At 44.1% G+C, this 22,275-nt stretch overlaps 1 protein-coding gene across 1 annotated transcript in view; it reads right to left on the bottom strand.

Moving 5' to 3' along the window:
- Positions 1–22,275, bottom strand: part of LOC105487835 (leucine rich repeat LGI family member 2) — a 30,095-nt gene that overhangs the window by 3,442 nt on the left and 4,378 nt on the right. The window contains exons 4-7 of the mRNA XM_011751460.2: positions 20,489–20,560; positions 14,572–14,643; positions 13,403–13,572; positions 7,478–7,642 (exon numbers count right to left, since the gene is read on the bottom strand). Coding sequence (XP_011749762.1) covers positions 7,478–7,642; positions 13,403–13,572; positions 14,572–14,643; positions 20,489–20,560 — 479 coding nt within the window. The remainder of the gene's footprint in view (positions 1–7,477; positions 7,643–13,402; positions 13,573–14,571; positions 14,644–20,488; positions 20,561–22,275) is intronic.

Below are 22,275 nucleotides of genomic sequence, written 5' to 3'. Positions count from 1 at the left end.
AGTTATACAACAATGTGAATGTATCTAACACTACTGACCAGTATATTAAAACACGGTTAAGATAGTACATTTTGTGCTTTGTGTATTTTGCCACAATTAAAACAATTTTTTAAAATTATCTAAAAATGTGCTTCCATAGAAATGGTCAAGTGAGGTCATCAGGGCCTCTGGAGTCCTCAGAGGCAGGCATACAATTCAGGAAACTCACTAATGCACCAAAGGAATTATCGTTATGCTTTTTAATAAAGCTACATTAAATAGCTTGATTTAGCCATTTCACAATCTATACATATTTCAAAACTACATTTTATACACAAACAAATAGACACAATTTTAATTTGTCAGTTAAAAAATGTGTATCCATGGAAGAAAAATAAAAAGTATTTCCTGACTCCATATGGCAGAAGTAGGCAGTTAAACAGGCTTCTCCTGGCGGTAGGGTTGGGTAAGGGATGGTAAAAAGGCAGGACTGAGGTCTCAGAGGCAGGAGAAAAAGATTTCTGAGTGTTCTTGAAGACATTTGGGCTCTTTTGATTTCCAGAGCCAAAGGAAGCCAAGTGGAGGCAGAAAGAGTAGGGTTAAACCTCATGACACAGACCAGAGGCCTAGGGTTCAAAGCCTAGCCCTGCACCTTGTAAGCTTTCTGACCCTGTGCCAGTTAACCCAACTCTGTGCTCAAGTTCCTCATTCATAAAATGAGATTGAAGATGCTGCCAGCACTGATCTTACAAGTGACTGTAAGGATGAAATGAGATCATTCATGGCAAGCGTTTCTAGCATGGAGCACTGGCACCTAGGGGGTGATTGATCATTAGTGGGTATCATTATTGGACAATTGAAGCAATTGTCACAGTAATCACAAGACCTTGCCCCTTAGTGCTTGCCCATAGGGGGCATGCATAAATATCTAAAGAAGGAGCGATAGTCTGAATGATCTCGTTCAGGCGTCATAAAACTAAGACTTTGCAGAGACAGAGGACCATTTTCCATGGTGGCTCTCCTCTCTGGCTCACCTCCCACCATCCCTTCTCATCCTGCACCCAGATGCCCCCCAGACCTCCCCATTCCAGAAGACCAACCACTAAGCAAAGGACCACCCACAAGACCACTGATCCTCCATCTAGATCATTTGATTAAAGGTTTTTTCTTTCCTTTAATTTTCTATGTAATTTGGACCAAAGTGAAATTGGCCAGAATCCCAAATTCTAAGGATGATTCCATTTCTCTCCTAAGGACTGGCTTTGGGGGCTGACACTGGGTGGTTTTCAGAGTGGCATTTACTTTTCTCTTTCACCATTCTGGCCTTCCTGCAAGGACCTAATACCTTTTCCTTGTTTAAAACTAATTATTGCATTGTTTTTTCCTGAGGATATGTGTGCTAAATGTTTACCAGAGCAAATTTTGAAAATACTAAGAGGTAAAACGTAAAAAGTGTGTAGGTGGGCCGGGCACGGTGGCTTATGCCTGTAATCCCAGCACTTTGGGAGGTCGAGGTGGGCGGATCACGAGGTCAGGAGATCAAGACCATCCTGGCTAACACGGTGAAACCCCGTCTCTACTAAAAATACAAAAAAATTAGCCGGGCGTGGTGGTGGGCGCCTGTAGTCCCAGCTACTCGGGAGGCTGAGGCAGGAGAATGGCATGAACCCGGGAGGCGGAGGTTGCAGTGAGCCGAGATCGAGCCACTGCACTCCAGCCTGGGCGACAGAGCGAGACTCCATCTCAAAAAAAAATAAAAATAAAAAAATGTGTAGCTATGACCAGGCACTATTCTAAGTACTCTACATGCATTTACTTATTTAATCCTTATAACAACTGTATGAGGCATATACTATTCTTAGCAGCACCATCATCCCCATTTTACAAAGGGTAAAACTGAGGCACAGAGAAGTTAAGTAATTTAGTAAAAGTCACACAGCTAGTATGTGGTAGAGACTGAGATTTAAATTCAGATAGTTTGGCCTCAGTCTACACTCTGCTACCAAAGAACCAAAAAGCACAAAGAAGAAAATACAAGCCAGTTGTACTATAGATGTGAAATAACACCTAATATCTTGATTATATTATTTATTGTTTAATCTATGCACATATTCAAATATTCTTTTTTCAAAAACTGGGGTTTATGTTATCCATAGATATTTTATAATCTACCTTTTTTCCACTTGGCGCCCATGCTGTGAACATTTCCTCATGCTGATGATTCTTCAACAACTTGATACTGTTTGACACTACACAGAATCTCATTGCATAGATGCACCATCTTGTATTTAATTAATGCTCTACTGTTGGACATTGCAGTTATTTCTAGGTTTTCCTTATTGTAAAATAACGTTTCCTTTGAAATATTGTTAAATAACATGTTTTGATACCATCTGGCAGTGTTCTCAAGTGTAAGAATTGCTGGGGCAAATGTTGTGCACATTTTTAAGCTTTTGGGTTTTAACTGCCAAACTGCTCTTCAAAAGCAGCATTGACTTCCACCCTGCCAACACTAATTGAGAGTGCAGGCTCCTCGTCTCTTCTTGAGCACCTGGCTACGGAGGCCACCGCCCCCCAGAAGCATCCTAGAGGTCTGCCTGTCACAGCCAAAGGACCACGTGAAACAGAAGGAATTCCTTTCCTGGAGATGCTCTGGAACACACTCTGTCCAGGTTAGCCGTGGAGTTGTCAGTAGCAGACAGATCATTGTGTGCGTGTGTGTGGCGGGTGGGGGTGGTGAATGTAGGAAGAGGGATTACAGGTCGGAACATACTTAGCCTGCAGAAATCAAAAGGCAAACAAAATAAACCAAAATTGAGAAAGCCGAGATGAGGTGTAGAGAGAACGAGGGGAAGCGAACCTCACGGTGAACATGACCATGGGTTTCTCTCTCTCCCCTGGGGCACATGGACAGCTGGAGCCATCCCTTTGGCAACATGGTCACCAGGCCGGCAAAGGAGGAAGTGCATGCATTGAGAAAATCCTGCCCCACCCTTGTCAACTTGGGGACGACCCCACGACCAAACAAGATGTCAAATGAGGTACGCACAGCACAGGGAGGGAGAATGATCCATTTACCTCCTTCTTCTTCTAGGCAAGTAGCACCCAGGGCAGCGTCCTTGCCTATCCACGTGTGCTGTAGGGCTTTCCCTCATGCCAGGCTCAATGCCAGCTACCGAGAGACAGCTCCACTCCTCCCTCCATGGAGCGATCCCCCTTCCTTCTGTAGCACCACCTTCTGCCTCCCTCAGGGAAGTCTGCTGCTCTCTGCATTCCCAACGCTCATGCAAGTTGTGGAGCAGTTTTAACGGGAATCATAAAGGTAGAGTCTGTGGGGGGAAAAGGAGGGTTGCTCCTATTTTACCCCCATTAAATCCTTACAGTATTGGCCAGGCACGTTGTCTCATACCTGTAATCCTAACACTTTGGGAGGCGGAGGCGGGTAAATCACCTGAGGTCAGGAGTTCGAGAACAGCCTAGCCAACATGGTGAAACCCCATCTCTACTAAAAATACAAAAATTATCCAGGCATGGTGGTGTGTGCCTGTGATCCCAGATACTCGCGAGGCTGAGGCCGGAAAATCGCTTGAATCTGGGAGGTGGAGGTTGTAGTGAGCCGAGATCACACCACTGCACTCCAGCCTGTGTGACAAGAATGAGACTCTATCTAAAAAAAAAAAAAAAAAAAAAAAAAAAAAAAAAAAAAAATTCCTTATAGTGTTTCTCTGAGTCCAAGTCCAATACTATGCTGATCTCATTTTACAGATAAAGTGGAAATTCCTAAAATCTCCACTTTACAGATGAAAGGGGCTCGTGCACATTAAACCACTTGGCCACGGCCACCAACCAGTAAGGGCTGGAGCCAGGATGATCAAAAGCCAGTCTGATGTTGGAACTCATTTCTCGGGCTTGGTGGTGAAAAGAGGAGCCAGGTGGGCTTCATGTCATGGTCGCTGAGCTGTGGGATGATTCAGACTTGGAGACTGAGGGGCTGAGGAATCCTTGGAAACTAACAAGGTCCAGCAGGGCTTTGACCCCAGCCACACCCACTCGGATCGCACTGACTTCCTCCCTACCAGCTCTGTGGCCTCCATTGGGTCCAGGCCATGCTTGCTTGCCTGGGTTCCAGATTCTTTTCATAGCCTCTTAGCTGGCCACGGTGCTTCCACCTTTGTGCCCTCACTCCAAAAGTCTATATTGGACCTGGTAGCTGGACACAATCCAGCCCCTTAGCTAGGTACCTGCATCCTCCTGCCTCTGCACAAAACCCTCCGTGGCTTTGCAGGACATTCAGAAGAAAAGCCAAGTCCTTCCTAGGATCTGTGAGACTCCATGATGAACCTTTCTGACTTCGGACTCATCAACTGCAACTCCGCGCTGGCTCATTTTGCTCGTGCCAAACCATCCCCCCGGATGTTCTTCAAACAGGAGAGATGCTCTCCTGCCTCTACCTATGCACTTGCTGCTCCCTTTGCCTGGAATGCTCTTCCCCTCCATGGGAACCAATCCCACCGATCCCACAGGTCTTATTCAAGTAGCACCTTCTTGACGAGGCCTCTCCTGGACACTCTACCCAAGCCTTCAAATCCTCCCACACACAGTACTCCACATCTTCCTTCTTCACTTTATTTCCCCTCCTTAGCACATTTCTGTCTGATGTGTTTTTTGTTAATACTACAATTATTTTTACGATAATTATTACAATACGAATATTCTTTCTTACTGTCTCTTTCTCCCATTAGAATGGAAACTCCTGAGGGCAAAGGTTTTTACGTTTTGTTTTGTTTTTTTGAGATGGAGTCTTGCCCTGTCACCCAGGCTGGAGTGCAGCAGCATGATCTTGGCTCACTGCAACCTCTGCCTCCCGGGTTCAAGCAATTCTTCTGCCCGAGCCTCCCAAGTAGCTGGGATTACAGGCGCCCACCACCACGCCTGGCTAATTTTTGTATTTTTAGTAGAGACAAGGTTTCACCACATTGGCCAGGCTGGTCTCAAACTCCTGACCTCATGAGCCACCTGCCTTGACCTCCCAAAGTGCTGGGATTACAGGCATGAGCCATTATGCCCGGCCAGAATTTTATCTGGTTTATTCACTGCTGTGTCCCCAGCACCAAGAACATGCCTGGCTTAGAGTAAATGTTCAAGAAATCTTTGGAACAAACAAATAAATTTAAGAATGCCACCAGCTGCCGTATATCAGAAGGGCAGGAGTTTGAGATCAGCCTAGCCAACATAGCGAAACCCCGTCTCCACTAAAAATAAAAAACATTAGCCGGGTGTGGTGGTGGGTGCCTACAGTCCCAGCTACTCAGAGGGCTGAGGCAGGAGAATCACTTGAACCCAGGAGGCGGAGGTTGCGGTGAGCTGAGACTGTGCCACTGCACTTCAGCACGACGACAGAGTGAGACTCCATCTAAAATAGTAATAATAATAATAATAATAGTAATAAAAAGAAAAAAGAAAGACAGGGCTGTCCTACCAAGGTCAACCTGGGAGAGAAATCCAGTGGGGTACAACCATGAGAAACCCCAGGCTCGGCCCTGAATAAACAGTGGGTGACTGGACACGCCTGAGCCTGGACCTCATCATTTGTAAGGCTGTGAAAAGGATGGCGGCTTTGAGAAGTGCCTGCTCCGTGCACTCAGTCCTCACAGCATCCACATGAGGCACATCCACTCCCCATTTCCCAGATGAGAAAACCACGCCTCAAAGGCACAGGTACTTCCTAGTCCACGGCAGAGTTGGGAGTACAATCCGTGTGCATCAGTTTTCAAAAGCTGAGCTCTTTCTAATATGTATGCCTCCTCTCTCTAAAGAAGAGAGCTTTTGTCCTCCAACCTATGGACAGATGTAACTCCAAGGACTGTTATGAGCTTCCAATGGGATAAACTAGGCCCTGGTGCCTCACAGGCTTACAGCCAACATCGGCTCTGGAACTTGTTCAAGAGCAAAGCTCAGCCAGGCAAGGTGGCTCAAGCCTACAATCCCAGCACTTTGGGAGGCCAAGGCAGGAGGATCCCTTGAGCTCAAGAGTTTGAGACCAGCCTGGGCATCATAGTGAGACCCTGTCTCTACAAAAAATAAAAAATTAACTGGGTGCAGTGGTGTGTGCTTGTAGTCCCAGCTACTCAGGAGGCTGGGGCAGGAGGATCCCTTGAGCCCAGGAGTTCCAGGTTGCAATGAGGCAAGATTGCATCACTGTACTCCAGCCTGGGTGACAGAGTAAGAGCCTGTCTCAAAACAAAAACAAAAACAAAAAACCCACAAAAAAACAAAGAACAAAAAACAGCAAAGCTTCATTCTGCTCCCATCTCCTACCCTAGAGATGGAGAGAAAAGGCAGAGAGGCCAGCTCATCCTCCCCTCCCCTATCTTCCATGTCAGGACGAAGAGGGAAGAACAAAACCACGTGGGTATGGACTCGCTTCCTCATATCCCTTGTTCTTGGCTTCCACAGCAGGTTCACCTGTGCCACTCTGTGCTGAGTCTGCACTTCCAAGAGCGCTACTCTCTGGAAGGTGAGCTCAGCACTGGTAGGCCAGATGGCCCGACGGTGGCCAGCTCATCTGAAATGGCATCCTCGGAGCATCCGATGTACATCTCACACTGAGATACACTGTGAGATAAGGCTCATTAGCAGCTCTCCCCGCCTCCCCACCTCCCCGTACCTGCTGCGAAGCCACTTGGTGCTTGGGAGACTCTTAGGAGCCTCCCAGTCTAGAAATTCTACCTGAATATGCTTCTTGCTGCAACAGTAAAACGCTGCTCTAAGGCCACATCAGGAGCCTCTAAGGGAAACCCTCTCCTGGGGTGATAATTAGACCTTTGTGGCACTGTTTACACAGTATTATTATCAGATTGCACGTTGATAAATGAGAAGTGTTTCAAAGGTTATTTCAAAAGCAAGTAGACAGTCCACACTTAGTAAGGCTAAGGCACTGGGATCCCATGACAGCACTGAAAGAAGCGTTAACTAATTCATATCCCAAATGCCTAATTTAGGGATCTATTTATTCTTATTTTGTATGTACTTACTAAAAGAAAGCAGTGATCACTAGGACTTAGCAAAGGGCGCTAGAAACAAGCTATAGGGTATGTGTGTGTGTTTGTTAGCATATTAGTTAACAATCAGCTTAACGAAAGTCAAAGCATAATTTAGTTGCTACAAAGCTGGTACAGACCTGGGTTCTGATACTGCTCAGAACAAAGGATTCTCAGTGTGACTTCTCACCCCTACTAAAAAATGCCTCCCACCACGTGCAACCTGCAAATGGTCATCAGTAGTAAGCAGGATCACTACCTGAGGTTTCCACTCTCCCAGTAACGGACCACACCAAGACAAAAACTGGAGAGACCCAGAGGGTAGGCTGGGACGTGTTCCCCAGCTCTAACCAGGTTAGACGGCCAAGCTCTCCCTCAATACAGAGGGCGTTCCTTCTCCCATGGGCTTGAGGAATGCTGAAATTAGTTCAACACATCTGATGAAAGCCACAACACACCTGTAATGTTGTCATAGCTCCGGAAATTCATTTCGATGTGGTCCCACTCCAGCACCATGCAGTTCTCCATGCTGGGCTGCGCGATGGCCACGTACACATCGTTCTTGGAGTTGAACGTATCCACTGAAACCGACTGGTAGGGTAAAGTCTGATGAACAACAAAATCTGGGAACGGGTGTTTAAAAAGAAAAGCGTTCATAAAACCTCCTGCAGGAATTATCAACCACCATCACCTTTCCATCACCACATCAGCTCTGAAAAGGACTGGGGAGGAGGAGGAGGACAGGAGAGAAGCAACACAAACATCACAGCGTATTTTACTCTGAGACATTCCAGAAAGAGTCCTGGCTTGTGCAGGACCATGAGACAGAATGCACAGCTTCTACTACAGCTTCCTGTGGAGAAACGGCTTCCCGAGTTTGGCTAAAGGATCTGAGTTTTAAGCATATTTGGTGAGACTTGGCTTTCAAAGTGGTAAGACAGACAGGACGTTGCACAGCAACATTCTCAAAACTGCCGTGCAAATCACGCTGTGACAAGGTGGGGGCTGTGGTCCAGTGAGTTTGGAAAATGCTGTACTTCCAGCTCTCTCAGAACAGCCCTTGTAGGGAAGAAGTCTGCTTTGTTTTGTTTGATGTGGTGCTTCTCAAACTTACCTGACCCTTTATCTCCAGTTATAACCCCTAGCTTGGGATTGCCTGTCAGCAGACAACCCCACTGCACGTTCAGAATGAATGGTACACTCCCCAAATGGCACACTGAACACTGGAAACCAAACCAAACCCTCTGCTACGGTCTCAGGGGTATTATGGTTCCTACCCACTTAGCCTAGCACAAAGTGAGTGCTCAATACATGTTACCTTTTAGAGGTGCCCCTCCCTTCATTCTGGGGGCAGAGTAGGTGCTTACTGAATACTTGTTGGCTAGACCAGTGTGAGGGGACTGGCTTTGCTTCTCAGCCCACTCTAAAGACTACAGGGAAGGAGATGGAGGCTGAGTGGTACACGAAGATTTGGGTAGAAGGAGGAGAAAAGAAGAGGCTGCCTCTGCAGCCCAACAGGTAGGAGGTGACTGAGGGAGAGTGTGGACAAGTGGCTCCAGTGGACGGGGTACCTTCCCATCCCCAAGTTGAGAGCAGAACATCCTGGTGAAGGGCTGGGGCTCGAAGGTAAGACAAACTGGGCTTCCGATTCTTGCCCTGCCACTTTCAGCTGCATGACCTTTGGCAAGACAATTGACCCTCAGGTTCTTTCTTCATCTGTAAAATGAGGGTGGTGGTGTCTATTTCATAAGGTTACTGTAAGACTAAACCCAAGAGTACATGTAAGTATATACTGCAGTGCTATGGTGATCACTTAGTAGTTGATATACGCAACAATGATAGTATTCAGTTGCCTGCTTGAAGACTTAGGGAGGAGTCACGGCTCTCCCTCATCCCGCCCCCCACCAAAATAATAATTGCTTGGTCAAAGATAAAAAAACAAACAAACAACAACAAAAAAGAAAAAAACAGAAAAAAGTGAACCTCTGTTCACTCCTGTTGGCACTGCCAGAACGAGCGTAGAAGCCAGAAAGCGCGTGTTGACTGCACAAGGCTTTGCTGGTTTCTGTGTTCACACGTAGACAAAGAAAGGGGAAATGGCATCAGTCATCATGTGCTCCCTTTTCTGGGGATATAAAAGGACTTGGATAATACAGCTGCTTTCTTTTAATTACAACCAAGATGGCTATAAACTCCTCTCCTACATGTCCGGTTGCATTCGACTAATCCGAGTCTGCCAAAGGTTCTAGGCACTCCCGCGATGCCTGCCACTCACTCATCTCCTCCCTCCCATTAGCCTTCCTACTGCACTCTGAACTCACAGAAACATGAGTATTTGCTTTAAAAGGCAGGCTGTTTAAAGTGTAGACTAGAAAGTTTCTGGTTTTATTGAAGAATCCCAGGATGAAAAGGAGCTGTCACAGTGCAGAGCATTTTACAAATCTAGCCTTTCGTGGCCCTGTTTTAATCTATTTTCCCCACATAGTGGTTTCACAATATTTTCTATATACTATCTGGCATAACACAGATTGTTCAATCATTTGAATTACAAATCTAACTCTTGATAGAAGACACCCCTCCCCCCCCAAAAAAAGGGAGGAGAAGGAGGAAGAAGAGGAAGAGAAGGAAAAAAGAAGAATGGGGCCAGGCAAGATACACAAGATGGCTTGTGCCTGTAATCCCGGCAGCTTGGGAGGCCAAGGCAGGTGGACTGCTTGAGGCCAGGAGTTTGAGACCAGCCTAGCTAACATAGCAAGACCTTCTCTTTACTGAAAATTTAAAAAATTAGGCCGGGCACGGTGGCTCAAGCCTGTAATCCCAGCACTTTGGGCGGCCGAGATGGGCGGATCACGGGGTCAGGAGATCGAGATCATCCTGGCTAACACGGTGAAACCCCATCTCTACTAAAAAATACAAAAAAACCAGCCGGGCGTGGTGGCGGGCGCCTGTAGTCCCAGCTACTCGGGAAGCTGAGGCAGGAGAATGGTGTAAACCCGGAAGGCGGAGCTTTCAGTGAGCTGAGATCCGGCCACTGCACTCCAGCCTGGGTGACAGAGCGAGACTCCGTCTCAAAAAAAAAAAAAAAAAAAAAAAAATTAGCCAGGGGTCATGGTGCATGCCTGTAGTCCCAGCTGCTCTGGAAGCTGAGGTGGAAGGATCAATTGAGCACAGGAGTCTGAGGTTGCAGTAAGCTATGATTGTGCCACTGCACTTTAGCCTGGATGACAGAGCAAGACCTTGCCTCAAAAAAAAAAAAAGAGAGAGAATGAAAAGCAAATGGTTGATGCATATATGTTTGTGGATATCAGAGAGAGGACCAGAGGAATTTAAATATCTTCTCCCACCCCCAATTAAATTTACTTCTCACAAACAGCAAAAGCACATTCTTGTGGAAAGCTCTTAGAAATACACATATTGATGTGACATCAATTTACTAGTGTTAAAGTATTAATGGCACTCTGCAAAAAGAGCTGCCACTTCCATTCACACTGGATTAAGTTCATGATGTCAGTGGGACTCTTACAATTTAGGCCTTTCTCCCAGTGGAATCAACAGATTTTTACATGGCTATTTATAGCACTTGCAGAAAATAAATTATACATGACGCCGATCCTGCTGGGAGAGAAACTGCACATTAATGCATTATTTCTCTTTGCATTTTCATCAGCCCCGAAAAGGGGAAGCTAACAGGACAATTAGGATGCAAAATTCACTTCCTCTAAGGAATTTAGTGAATTACCCATCTAACACAGGGAATCATTGGTAGGTAACAGGGACTTTTGAGGTGGTTAAAAATAGACTTGAAGGGAAGGGTTCAAGAGCTGATTAAAGATCTGAAACAGCCCAATGTTGGCTTTGTGGTATGAATTACATGCGTTGGCCAAGGAACAGAATGGGGACAGTACCTTCCTCTCTCTGGGAAAAAACAGTGAGACAGGAGAAAACTCACCCCTTTTCTGAAAATCTGAGTTGAAAAGGAAAACAACCGTACTTAGAAAATATGCTTCTTTCCAAACCTTTGGCAAGAATACAATCACTGCACCATGAACTCTCGAATTTGGCTTTCCATTTTCCATCTATCCTCATTTGTTCCCCCCACCCCACGCCCCTACTGCCCATCTAGCTTTTAATGAAGCAACAGAGGCTGAGGTTTGATCTGAACGGAAGATAATGAACCCCGAACACTCACAATCTGTTGACCTAGTTCTTACACATCAGGGCCTATATTTGGGGGTGGGTCACAACTTGATTGCACCATTTTTTTCCCGATGGAAGAAACTGTCAGCAAGAGCCTCATCTCTGTTTGTGAGTCTTAAAGGGATAAAACCATAGCAAAGCCAGAATTATCATCTCCCTCTCACCAGAAAGCCTAGCGCTGACTTTTTAAAGTTTAGGAGGAAGCTCGTTCATGAAGACAAACACTGCATAAGACAGAGAAGCCTCTAAAATGTGTTAAGGCCTCTTGCTGCTCCATGTTGGGATGAGGACAGGTTACCTCAGTTCCAAGCTACCACCATTCCAATAACAATTCTCAGAGCCTGGGTCACTTTTACAACCATCCCCAGGGCCCTAAGTTCAGAAAATATATTTTCTTATAGAAATTATTTCCTATTCCCACGGCCCTCCAGCCCATTACTTCCATCAGAGGTTAGCAGAGTCTCTCCACGCTATGGCCAGGTGTGAAGAGAACAATGGAAAATCTGCAAATTTCACCTTAGCATTTCGAGAACTCTCCAGAGAAAATGGAGAAAAGGTAGAGAGAAGTTCTCGGTGAGCTTTGGTTTAGCTTTGGTTTAATTCAATTTAATTTAATTTAGCATTTAATGCCAAATAGTCCTGAATGCCACCTTTTGGTGCAAATGTTATCGACTACGACCAGTGATTTATTGCTCTGGCCCTAAAATACAATAAATTAACCTCCTAATGGCCTCAGCTGACTATGGAGCACCTGCCAATTACACAGCTGAAGAAGCCCCTATTCGATGATGAAAGAAAAAGTCATTTTTGTGAGATTTCAGGTTGTCTATCAGACAAGAACAGAACTTGCAGGGGTCCCTTATTTACAAACAAAGATACCTGGAAATGATTTTTACTTTGTGGGTTTTTGTTTATTTGTTGGACGGTGGTAGCAGGGACTGGCCTAAATGTGATATTTTGTTCTTGGAGTTTTGGTGTCTTTTGAGTTTCTGTAACTATTTTCTGTTTCTCATTCCTGCTGCTTCTCCTGACATGACTTGAGGCTTTGTAGATAGCAGCTCTCAGCCTGAATGTTTATTTTTATAAATCGGGTAAGCAGGTTTTCATACAGTGGCCTGATCCTCTCTCTGACTTTAGAAGCTGTAGAAACCCCACGTAAGCCTTTCCAATGGAGATACTCACCAGTACCTTTGGCCTCATGTTGTGACAGTGGAAGCAGTTAGTATATATGTAAGTATAGTTTAATTTTATCTTATAACCTGAAAAATGTATAAACTGAAAGCTTGTGGCAGGCCCTGGAAAACAAAATCAAACTTTCTTTACATTTTTCCGTCAACATGAGTTGTTTCCTTTTGATAACTAGTCATTAACTCTTATTTTCTATTTTGCCATTGGTTATAATTTACCTAGTTATCTCTTCTTACATGGGACTCTGAAAGTCATTTGTGGGTTTAAAGCTCTGGTGTTTGGGCCAGGCACAGTGGCTCACACCTGTAATCCCAGCACTTTGGGAGGCCGAGGCGGGCGGATGATGAGGTCAGGAGATCGAGACCATCCTGGCCAACATGGTGAAACCCCGTCTCTACTAAAAATACAAAAATTAGCTGGGTGTGGTGGTGCACACCTGTAATCTCAGCTGCTTAGGAGGCTGAGGCAGGAGAATCGCTTGAACTCAGGAGGTGGAGGTTGCAGTGAGTCGAGATCACACTGCTGCACTCCAGCCTGGGTGACAGAGTGAGACTCCACCTCAAAAAAAAAAAAAAAGTCTGGTGTTTGTTAGTTAAATGTCCAGTGAACTTCATCTTCCTAAAGCAAGAGAACAGTCTCAACCGAGTAATTTAGGCCTCCCTGCACTGACCTTCTATGAAACCTAGATTGATGTGAAAACATTCTCTTGCCAAACCCACAAGTTTATACTTTGACTTAAGAAAATGAAACCCTTAGAGAAATTTGAATTTTGCAAAGAAGCAAAATTAAAGCCAGGGCAGTTAACAAAAATTCTCCCAAACTTTCGAGATGTTTTCCTTACCACATCAATTCATTTCTTTAGAATGTTTAAAATTTCTCTAGAACTATTTTGATAAACAGTTCTATATTCATCTTTCCCCACTCTCTGTTGACAGTCTAAAAGAAAGACAAAGAGATTATTCTAGATATCCATGTCTGATGAGATAGGCTCTGAATACCTGTAGTTGTGCATTCATAGTCAAAGCTGGTCACATCATTCAGCTTCTTTTCCTGATACTCTGGTGGACCACTACACAGCACGTCGGAAACAGTGGAATTTGTCATCTTCAACCACAGGTATAGCCACTTGGCTTTGCAGTCACATTCAAATTTATTACCCCTTAAATCTCTAAAAATCAAAATAAAGCACAAACACATAGACGTGTCTGACATGTTTTGGTAGTAACACGAAACTCCAGAATTATTAACATCCTGATATATTTAAAATCCCTTAAAATGGAGTTCAAAAAATTTTGTATATAATGCCTCCTGTTTCTTGTATCTATCACTGACTTTATTTAATACTCCTCAGCACCCGGGAATTTAACTGCATAACTATATAACGTCCAGGGAGCTCTCAGCGAGGACATATCATCTCTCTAGATGCTCTTGTCTCCACGCCATGCTGGAAATGGGAGACGTGTGATAGAAGAGCAGCCCCCAACAGAGGTTCTCATCAACATAAAGAGGATATTGTAGGAATATAGTTTTCACAAACACAATTGAAACTTCAAGCTCTTGTTAAAACTACGTCCAGTAGGTTGGGCACGGTGGCTCATGCTTGTAACCATAGCACTTTGGGAAGCCAAGGTGGGCAGATCACCTGAGGTTAGGAGTTCGAGACTAGCCTGGCCAACATGGTGAAACCCTGTCTCTACTAAAAACAAAAATTAGCTGGGGGCAGTGGCATGCGCCTGTAGTCCCAGCTACTCAGGAGGCTGAGGCAGGAGAATCGCTTGAACCCGAGAGGCAGAGGTTGCAGTGAGCCGAGATCATGCCGCTTCACTCCAGCCTGGGCAACAGAGCGAGACTCCATCTAAAAAACAAAAACAAAACTATATCCAGTAAGAAGCAATGCTAGAAGATAAAGCAGGTGAACGCGCCATCTCAAGGAGGGGACCTCCCACCCAGCAAGTGCATTTTACCATTGGCCTCATGGTGCTAAGTATAAAATGGCAAAATCCAACACAACACAAACTGTATGCTATTTCCCAGGATGCACTACTTTGTTATAGATTTTTAGGCACAGCATAAAAGAAATGCATAAAAGAAAGGTAAGAGGGGATTGAAAGACATGATTAACTGGGGCACAATGACAAGAACACATAAACTAAATTTCATTACTTACAGTTCAATCAGAGAGTCTAAATCACTGAAGACATCCCTTGGTAGTGCTTTTATGTGGTTATTGGCCAAAGAACTAGAACAAGAAAGTCACATTGCAATGCAGTTATTATCTCATACCCTGTCACTCTCAATTCCCTTCAGATAAAGCTATTGACTTACAGCACAGCTTTGGTCATCAATACTGAGAGAGAGCTTAGTTATGCAAAGATAACATAAGATATGCTGGATTATAATATAAATTTTCTTTTTTTTTTTTACAAAAAGCACTTTTTAAGCTCTTTATGTATATTTGCTCAACCTCAGATGGCTTCCCATGCTTCTTAGAATCAAAGCCAAAGTTCCTTCGGTGGCATGCAAGACCCTTTATTGCCTGGCTACCTCCACTCTTGCTTACCTAGGAGACCCCATGTCATCGGTCTCCAACTACTCAATGGATCTCTGATCCAGCCACACTGGCCTCCTTGCTATGCCTCCAACAGGTGAGGCATGCTCCTACCTTCCAGGCCTCTGAACTTGGTCATCTGCCTGGAATGTTCTTTCCCCAGCTATCCATTTGGCATTCCATTGCCTCCTTTGGGTCTGTCCTCAAGTATCACCACCTTCTCAGGCCTCTGCACACCTCCCTTCCCTGCACCGCCATCATTTGGCACACTGCATATTTTAATTATCTATTTGTTTACTGGCTGTGTATTCTCCCTCTACATAAGCCACATGAGGAAAGAGATTATTATCTGTCTGTCCACTGCTGTATCCCCAGTTCCTAGAACAGTGCCTGGCACACAGCAGGTACTCAGTATATCTTTGCTGAATTAATGTATTAAGCACCAAAGTGGGAGTGATAAAAGAAGATTTACAGTCTTGTCCCAAGAAGTTCCCTAATGGTCCATCTGAGTGAATTCTATTACTTGTGACTCTAAGAAAGGACTCAGTAAATACTCCTTTACATAAAGACACTCAGCTCTAACCTTTAAGAATAAAAGTTAGAGCTGTAGGGAATGATTGACTATGATCAATTTCATTTTCACATTAATAAAGGTTGACCCAAAACCATTTTGCATTTGCTCGTGGGGTTAAAGATCATTCTAAGATGTCTTAGTCCGCACCCCACCTCCAGGAAATAGACTAGAATGCACAGCATCAACTCTTTCTCTGATGATTCAGGATTTTGCAGTGCCCTGTCATCATCCTGTGAAGATGAATGTCCACGGTGCAGGGCTGATGTAGAAAGACGCGGAGTGTTGAAATGATGTACACTGAGTTTGTGATTTCCCCAGGCACTGCACTCTAATGTGAGTCAGCCAAGAAACTGATGCCTACTTTTGTTTTCTTTTACACATATGAATGCAAACAGCCAAACATATAAATGACAAACATGTAAGCAATTCAGCCCCAACCTATTTAAGATATCTACGAAATGTATCTTCTGTATCATCATAATGACCCATCCCAGAAAGATGAATTAAAGAAATGAGTCTTCCTACCTAGAGTTGGTTAGCTGGGCACAGTAGAAAGCTTGGAGCCCAAACATTCTTGCTTCAAGGCACCAATTGAATATAGGGAGACCCATAGCTTCTGAATTATGCCCCTTTCCATCTGGGTAGCCACAAATGGATTTAAATAAAGTTTCATGTACTCTTTTGCCTTTCTTTTCTAAATGATGTATTTGTACATTTTTAACTGTGTTGGAAAATAGGCTGAATATGTAAACAGACTGAAGCTACTCTGAAAGAGTTTTTGGAAATTTTTAAAAGGGGGGGTGTTCATTTTGATTTTTTTTTTCTTGGTCGATGGTCACTGTTTCTGGAAAGTAAAGTACAACAATGTTTTAGCTAATTAACATTATTAGCTAAAAACTTCAACTAATTGAAAGTTATTGTATTGATATGATAAGTATACACAGAATGGTCAAAGCCAAAAAAAAAAAAAAAAAAAAGCAGAGTGTTTAGCAACGTTCCAAATGTTCAATTTAGATTTCAGAAAGCACAATTATTTAGATGGGCTATTCACCCCACTCACACTAAGTGCTTAACACCTGCCTTTCCACTTCATTTTGCCTACAAATCATGGCACTTACTTTATTTCTAAAACTACTTAACAGCTCCCTGTCCCTTGGGCTTCATGGGACTGCTGGAAACAAATGTTCTAGATTTTAGTTACAGATTGGCACAGCTCCTTCAATGCTTTGAAACCTGATCTATGTCTCTTTTCCTATGCATGTGAGTCTGTAAGCATTGGAAAAGTTCATAAAAGATAAAAATCAGCTGCTTAACTTCAACAAGCAAATTCCAAATAGGAACTTCCGTAAGCACAGGGGTGAACTTTAGAGACTTGGTATCTTCTCTTTGCTTAGAGGTTTTTAAAAGCGGAGGGAGGTGAATTGATTCATTCTTTAAACAATATATTAAATTATTGAATTACTAAATACATCTCCAGCCTAGAGGAGTCAACGTTAAAAGTCGCCTGGTCGGGCACAATGGCTCACACCTGTAATCCTAGCACTTTGGGAGGCCGAGGCAGGCAGATCATGAGGTCAGGAGATCGAGACTATCCCAGCTAACATGGTGAAACTCCGTCTCTACTAAAAATATAAAAAATTAGCCGGGCGTGGTGACACGTGCCTCTAGTCCCAGCTACTCGGGAGGCTGAGGCAGGAGAATCGCTTGAACTCGGGAGGCAGAGGTTGCAGTGAGCTGAGATCACGCCACTGCACTCCAGCCCGGGTGACAGAGTGAGACTCCATCTCAAAAAAAAAAAAGAAAGAAATTCACCTGACTTGTCCAGAAGCAGAGCACATATGGGAAATCCAATTCCATTAAGAAGCCATCCATCGGCCGGGCACGGTGGCTCAAGCCTGTAATCCCAGCACTTTGGGAGGCCGAGATGGGTGGATCACGAGGTCAGGAGATCGAGACCATCCTGGCTAACACGGTGAAACCCCGTCTCTACTAAAAAAATACAAAAAAACTAGCTGGGCGAGATGGTGGGCACCTGTAGTCCCAGCTACTCGGGAGGCTGAGGCAGGAGAATGGCATGAACACGGGAGGCGGAGCTTGCAGTGAGCTGAGATCCGGTCACTGCACTCCAGCCTGGGCGACAGAGCGAGACTCCGTCTCAAAAAAAAAAAAAAAAAAAAAAAGAAGCCATCCATCAATTAGCAAATCAGAAAGTACGTCCTGCTGGGTTAGCCCTGCGCTAGACACTGGGGGAAGAACAGAGCTAAGGGCAGATCACTAAAAGTCCTGCCCTCCAGGAGCTTCCCATGTGCTGGGAGATAAAACGAACACCCAGGCAACAGCACCAACCAGTATGGTCATTGTAGACAGTAAAGTACTGGCTGCATGAAGCCAATGACAGGAGTGAAGAGGAAGATGGAGAATGGCTTAACTGGGGAGATAGAACTTAATTTGGACTTCGAACGAAAAGGCAGATGCCAAGAGACCAAGGGCGGAAGAAACAGCATCCCAGGCAAGGGAGAGGATATGAGGAAAAGCAGTGGGATGAGGTGGGGGAGCACCGAGAGCTTGATGTTCTGAAGACACTCAGAGAAATAAGGTTAGAGAGCTGAAGAGGGGCTTGACTTGTAGGCTTGACAGCAGGGTGGTCCTACTCACTGGGATGAGCTGGTTCTTCTCTAATGCATTCTGTGCTCTCTGGACCCAAGTGCAGGACTCCCTCGCTCCCTCTGTGTTTGTGTTCTCTGTACATACCACAGAAAAGGAGGTGCCTCTTGCACACATGTATGCATGATAACACATGAAACAAACGCATAAGCATGCACAGACGAACACAGTTATGTACACTCATGTATATAAGTCCATGCATCCAAGGATACTTTGTACACCTGCACAAAGATATGCAAATACCCGTGCATGATACCTGCTTGTTCACACCCTCCTGCTTATGGTCATCTGAGCAAATGAAAGTTGCCATCTGGACTAACTCAGCCCGTCACATGGGCTTTGGGTTTATAATCTGCCCAGAGCTTTTGCTCAAATACAAAGCCCTAATTCCTGACTTCTGGGAACCAGGCTCATCTGGCCACAGCTGTTCCTCTTCAGACACCCACAGCTGTCTCCTTAGCAGACTCTGTCTGGCCACCCAAACTGCCAAAGATACTTGAGGGGTCATGGAGGAAATTGGGACTTCTTAAATGCGTGGAGGGAAGGAATGATGATGATGATGATGATGATGATGATGATGATGATGCCAACTATGCCTTGAGCATTTACCATGGGTAATGGGCTAGATGCTTTGCAAGCAAGCATTAACCCTTTATGTACAGCAATCCTATGAAATCAGTATAGTTATCCCTATTTTATGGAGGAGGAAATTGATCTCAGAAAGTTAAGCAATATTAATAAATCATGGCCTTGAGATTTAAACTCAAGCCTATATGACTCCAAGCCCACAACTGTAGCCTCTACAGGAATCTGGGGATTTCACACTTAGGTTGAATCTGAAAAACAATAAAGGCTTTTACAGGAAGAAATGAAGACCTAGGACATTCTCCAGTACCAACTATGCTGACACAGAAGTTTGGGCTTCCCACGTCTGCGCCCTCATCTCCTTACCCCATAGGCTTTAACTTAAGCAGAGCCTCACTTGTGGGCGTTCCAGAATCAAGTGCTTGCTAAGCCTATTGACAAACCCCTTGGCCAATATCGGGGCTTGATGTGAATGGTTTCCTCATTAGATGACTATGTCCACACTGTACCAGTCAGGGTTACACATGCTGAAGGTACTACCATCCCTGCCCAACACTTACAGTCAAAACCCTCCAGTTTTCCCAACTGTCTTTATGGCAGGCAGGCTGACTACAGAGATGAGACATGTTATCTTACTCAAACTCAAAATACCTATCATGCAAATGGGACCTGGTTCCTGGCTAATGAATTGCTCCTACCAAGACAACGAGTATTTTTACATTTTCATAAACACAGCCACTATTTTTTCTAGTTTTACAAATTTTATACATTCGCTAAGTGTGTGTACTTGCTTCATTTTCGTATGCCAATTTCAAATCAATTTCTTTAATTTTATCTCTAGAAAGCTCTTAAAGAACCAGAGAGCTTAGTTGAAACCACAGATTAATCCAACATAAAAGAAAAAGTGATTTGCACTCAAATGAGAGGAACCATGAAAATGTCTCTATTCCACTTTATCCTAATTCTGATTCAACATTCCACCTAGTCATCTAAGACTTGGTTCCAAAATCTGTAAAATGGGGACTCACAGATTATTATGAAAGATGAAGAAGAGAAGGCTCACTAAGCACCCAGCCCTGTGCCTGGTGCCAAGCAAGTATAAGACTCACAATAATTTCCTTCCCGGCTGGGTGCAGTGGCTCACGCCTGTAATCCCAGCACTCTGGGAGGCCTTGGCAGGTGGATCACTTGAGATCAGGAGTTCGAGACCAGCCTGGCCAACATAGCGAGGCCCGGTCTCTACTAAAAATACAAAAATTAGTCAGGTGTGGTAGTGTGTACCTGTAATCCCAGCTACTCGGGAGGCTGGGGCATGAGAATGGCTTGAACCCAGGAGGCAGAGGCTGCAGTGAGCCGAGATCACGCCACTGCACTCCAGCCTGGGCGACAGAGTGAGACTCTGCCTAAAAAAAAAAGAAATTTCTTCCCATCTCCTCCATCAAGCAACACAAGTCCCTCACACCCCAGGTTGCTCCTTAATTCCCACACAGTCATGTGGTCTATAACTGCAATTCAGGTTGATAGAGATGATAATAAGACAAGTATGTGAGTACTCACAATGAGCCAGTATCTGATTGACAACATAGAAACCTCTTAAGTAATCTAGAAATTCGTTTCCTTCGGGGACTCTTACAGCCAAGAAACAGAGAGGCTCCAGGAAACGAATCTTACTCCACATATTAGAGGACTTACAGTACTTTTCATAGGACTTACAGGTGAGTCAGGTCACGGAGGCCCCGAAAGGCATTTCTTGAAATGGTTTCTATTTTGTTCCCTTCAATGAACCTAAGAGGAAAAGTTGTATAATTAAAATGAATTTTCTCTCCTTAGTATCTCTAAAAAAAACTATGTTGGTAAGATTTCAGAATAAAATCTGAAAGCATTTGTGAATTGTAAGAATTGATCTCTGAAGACTAGGTCAGCTGCACCAAATTACATGTGGTAGCAGTATGTATGCAAAAACACACGCATGTGAGTGTGTGGTCTGCACTCCTTCCAGAAGCGGCATGGAAGTCTTCGAAGAATTCTGAGCTGGCAACATGGGTAAAAACATCTTGGGGAGAAATAAAGAAGAAAGCACTATACAAAGGCAAGAAATTCTCATATCTCTATAAGACTGGAGCACTTCCAGACATTTTCCCTACTCAATCCCACATTTCATGGTGCCTGGCCATTCATACTTCTGTTAATGTCACTGTCCCTTGAGGGAGTTCGCTTGTTTTACATCTCCATACTAAAGTTTTTTGCTGGGAGAGAATTCCGTCAAGCTTGGTTTTCAGCAACCTTGAGTCTATCGTGTCCTACACCATCTAATCACCAAGCAAATGGGTGACAAGGCAGGAAAAGCTCAAGCTCTCTAAGCCACTAGGAAGTAGGAAGTACAATGAAGTTGAGTAGGGACCAAACTTCTTTCTCTGTACCAAAACCCCACAGGGTTTTCTCATGGGATCTTGTAATATTACCACTGGCCATGCTTTAAGGTCTTTGTGGGAAAGAATTCATGTGAATTCACTATGACTATTCTCTAGGCCCAGGGAGAACTAAATTTTAGTTTATAGCATCATATTAAGTCAAATGTAAGAGGGTCTTTGATGAGATGCTCCATGGGTGGTGCTTTGTAACACAACATCATCAGTGAATTAGTTCTTGATTCTTGCACTGAAAACTCACTGATGGTTTTTAAAAGTGAGATGTTTTTTCAGTAACACACTTCAGCATAAACTGATGAGCTCAGCCAACTTCCTCTCCACATGACCATAAGATGAACTACCGTAAGAGAAAACTCATAGCTTTACAACTGCTACCTCCATTGGATATGTATGTGCTTTGACAGACCCTAGTCAGATTTAGCATTGCAGACCTGCTACACTTTCCATACTATGCATATGATGATATCAGAGTATTATGCGAATACACATATTATGTATACTCTGGAGAAAGGATTCCTCCAGGGACATCTTTCCTCAAGACACAAAGTCAGCAGAGAGATTTCTTATATCTGGGATGTGTCTAAAATTCCAATACCTACCTGTTGAACTCAGACAAGATAATGAGACAAGGCTTTAAAAATCCCTCTGAATGCTAAGTGAGGAAATCCCATCTGATAGCAGGATTAACATTATTACAAAGTTACCAAAGACAAGGATGAAAGAACTTAAAGGGGAAAAAAGACATGAAAGGAAGAAAAGGCAGAAATCAGAACAAGAGGAAAGCTCATTGTGAGGGGAAAAACCTGCACATCAAAAAAGGGGAAAAGGACTTTTTTTAAGGAAAAAAAAAATGAAATTAGACCCTCGGTAGCAATTCATAGGAGATACTGCAAAAGAGATGTAGGACAGTGAATGAACAACATGAAGTTGTACCCCCCAAATAGGGAGGCTTTCTTAAAAGTAAGTAACCCTCAGAACCCTGCAGCTCTATTTCTGGCTGATCAGCAAATCCATGCTGATTTGCTCATTACTTATGAGAAGTAAAAATACCCAGTGCAACTTCCAATTGTG

Source organism: Macaca nemestrina, chromosome 3 (assembly GCF_043159975.1).
Source record: "Macaca nemestrina isolate mMacNem1 chromosome 3, mMacNem.hap1, whole genome shotgun sequence".
Taxonomy (NCBI): Eukaryota; Metazoa; Chordata; class Mammalia; order Primates; family Cercopithecidae; genus Macaca; species Macaca nemestrina.
This window is presented reverse-complemented; position numbering and strand designations above follow the sequence as displayed.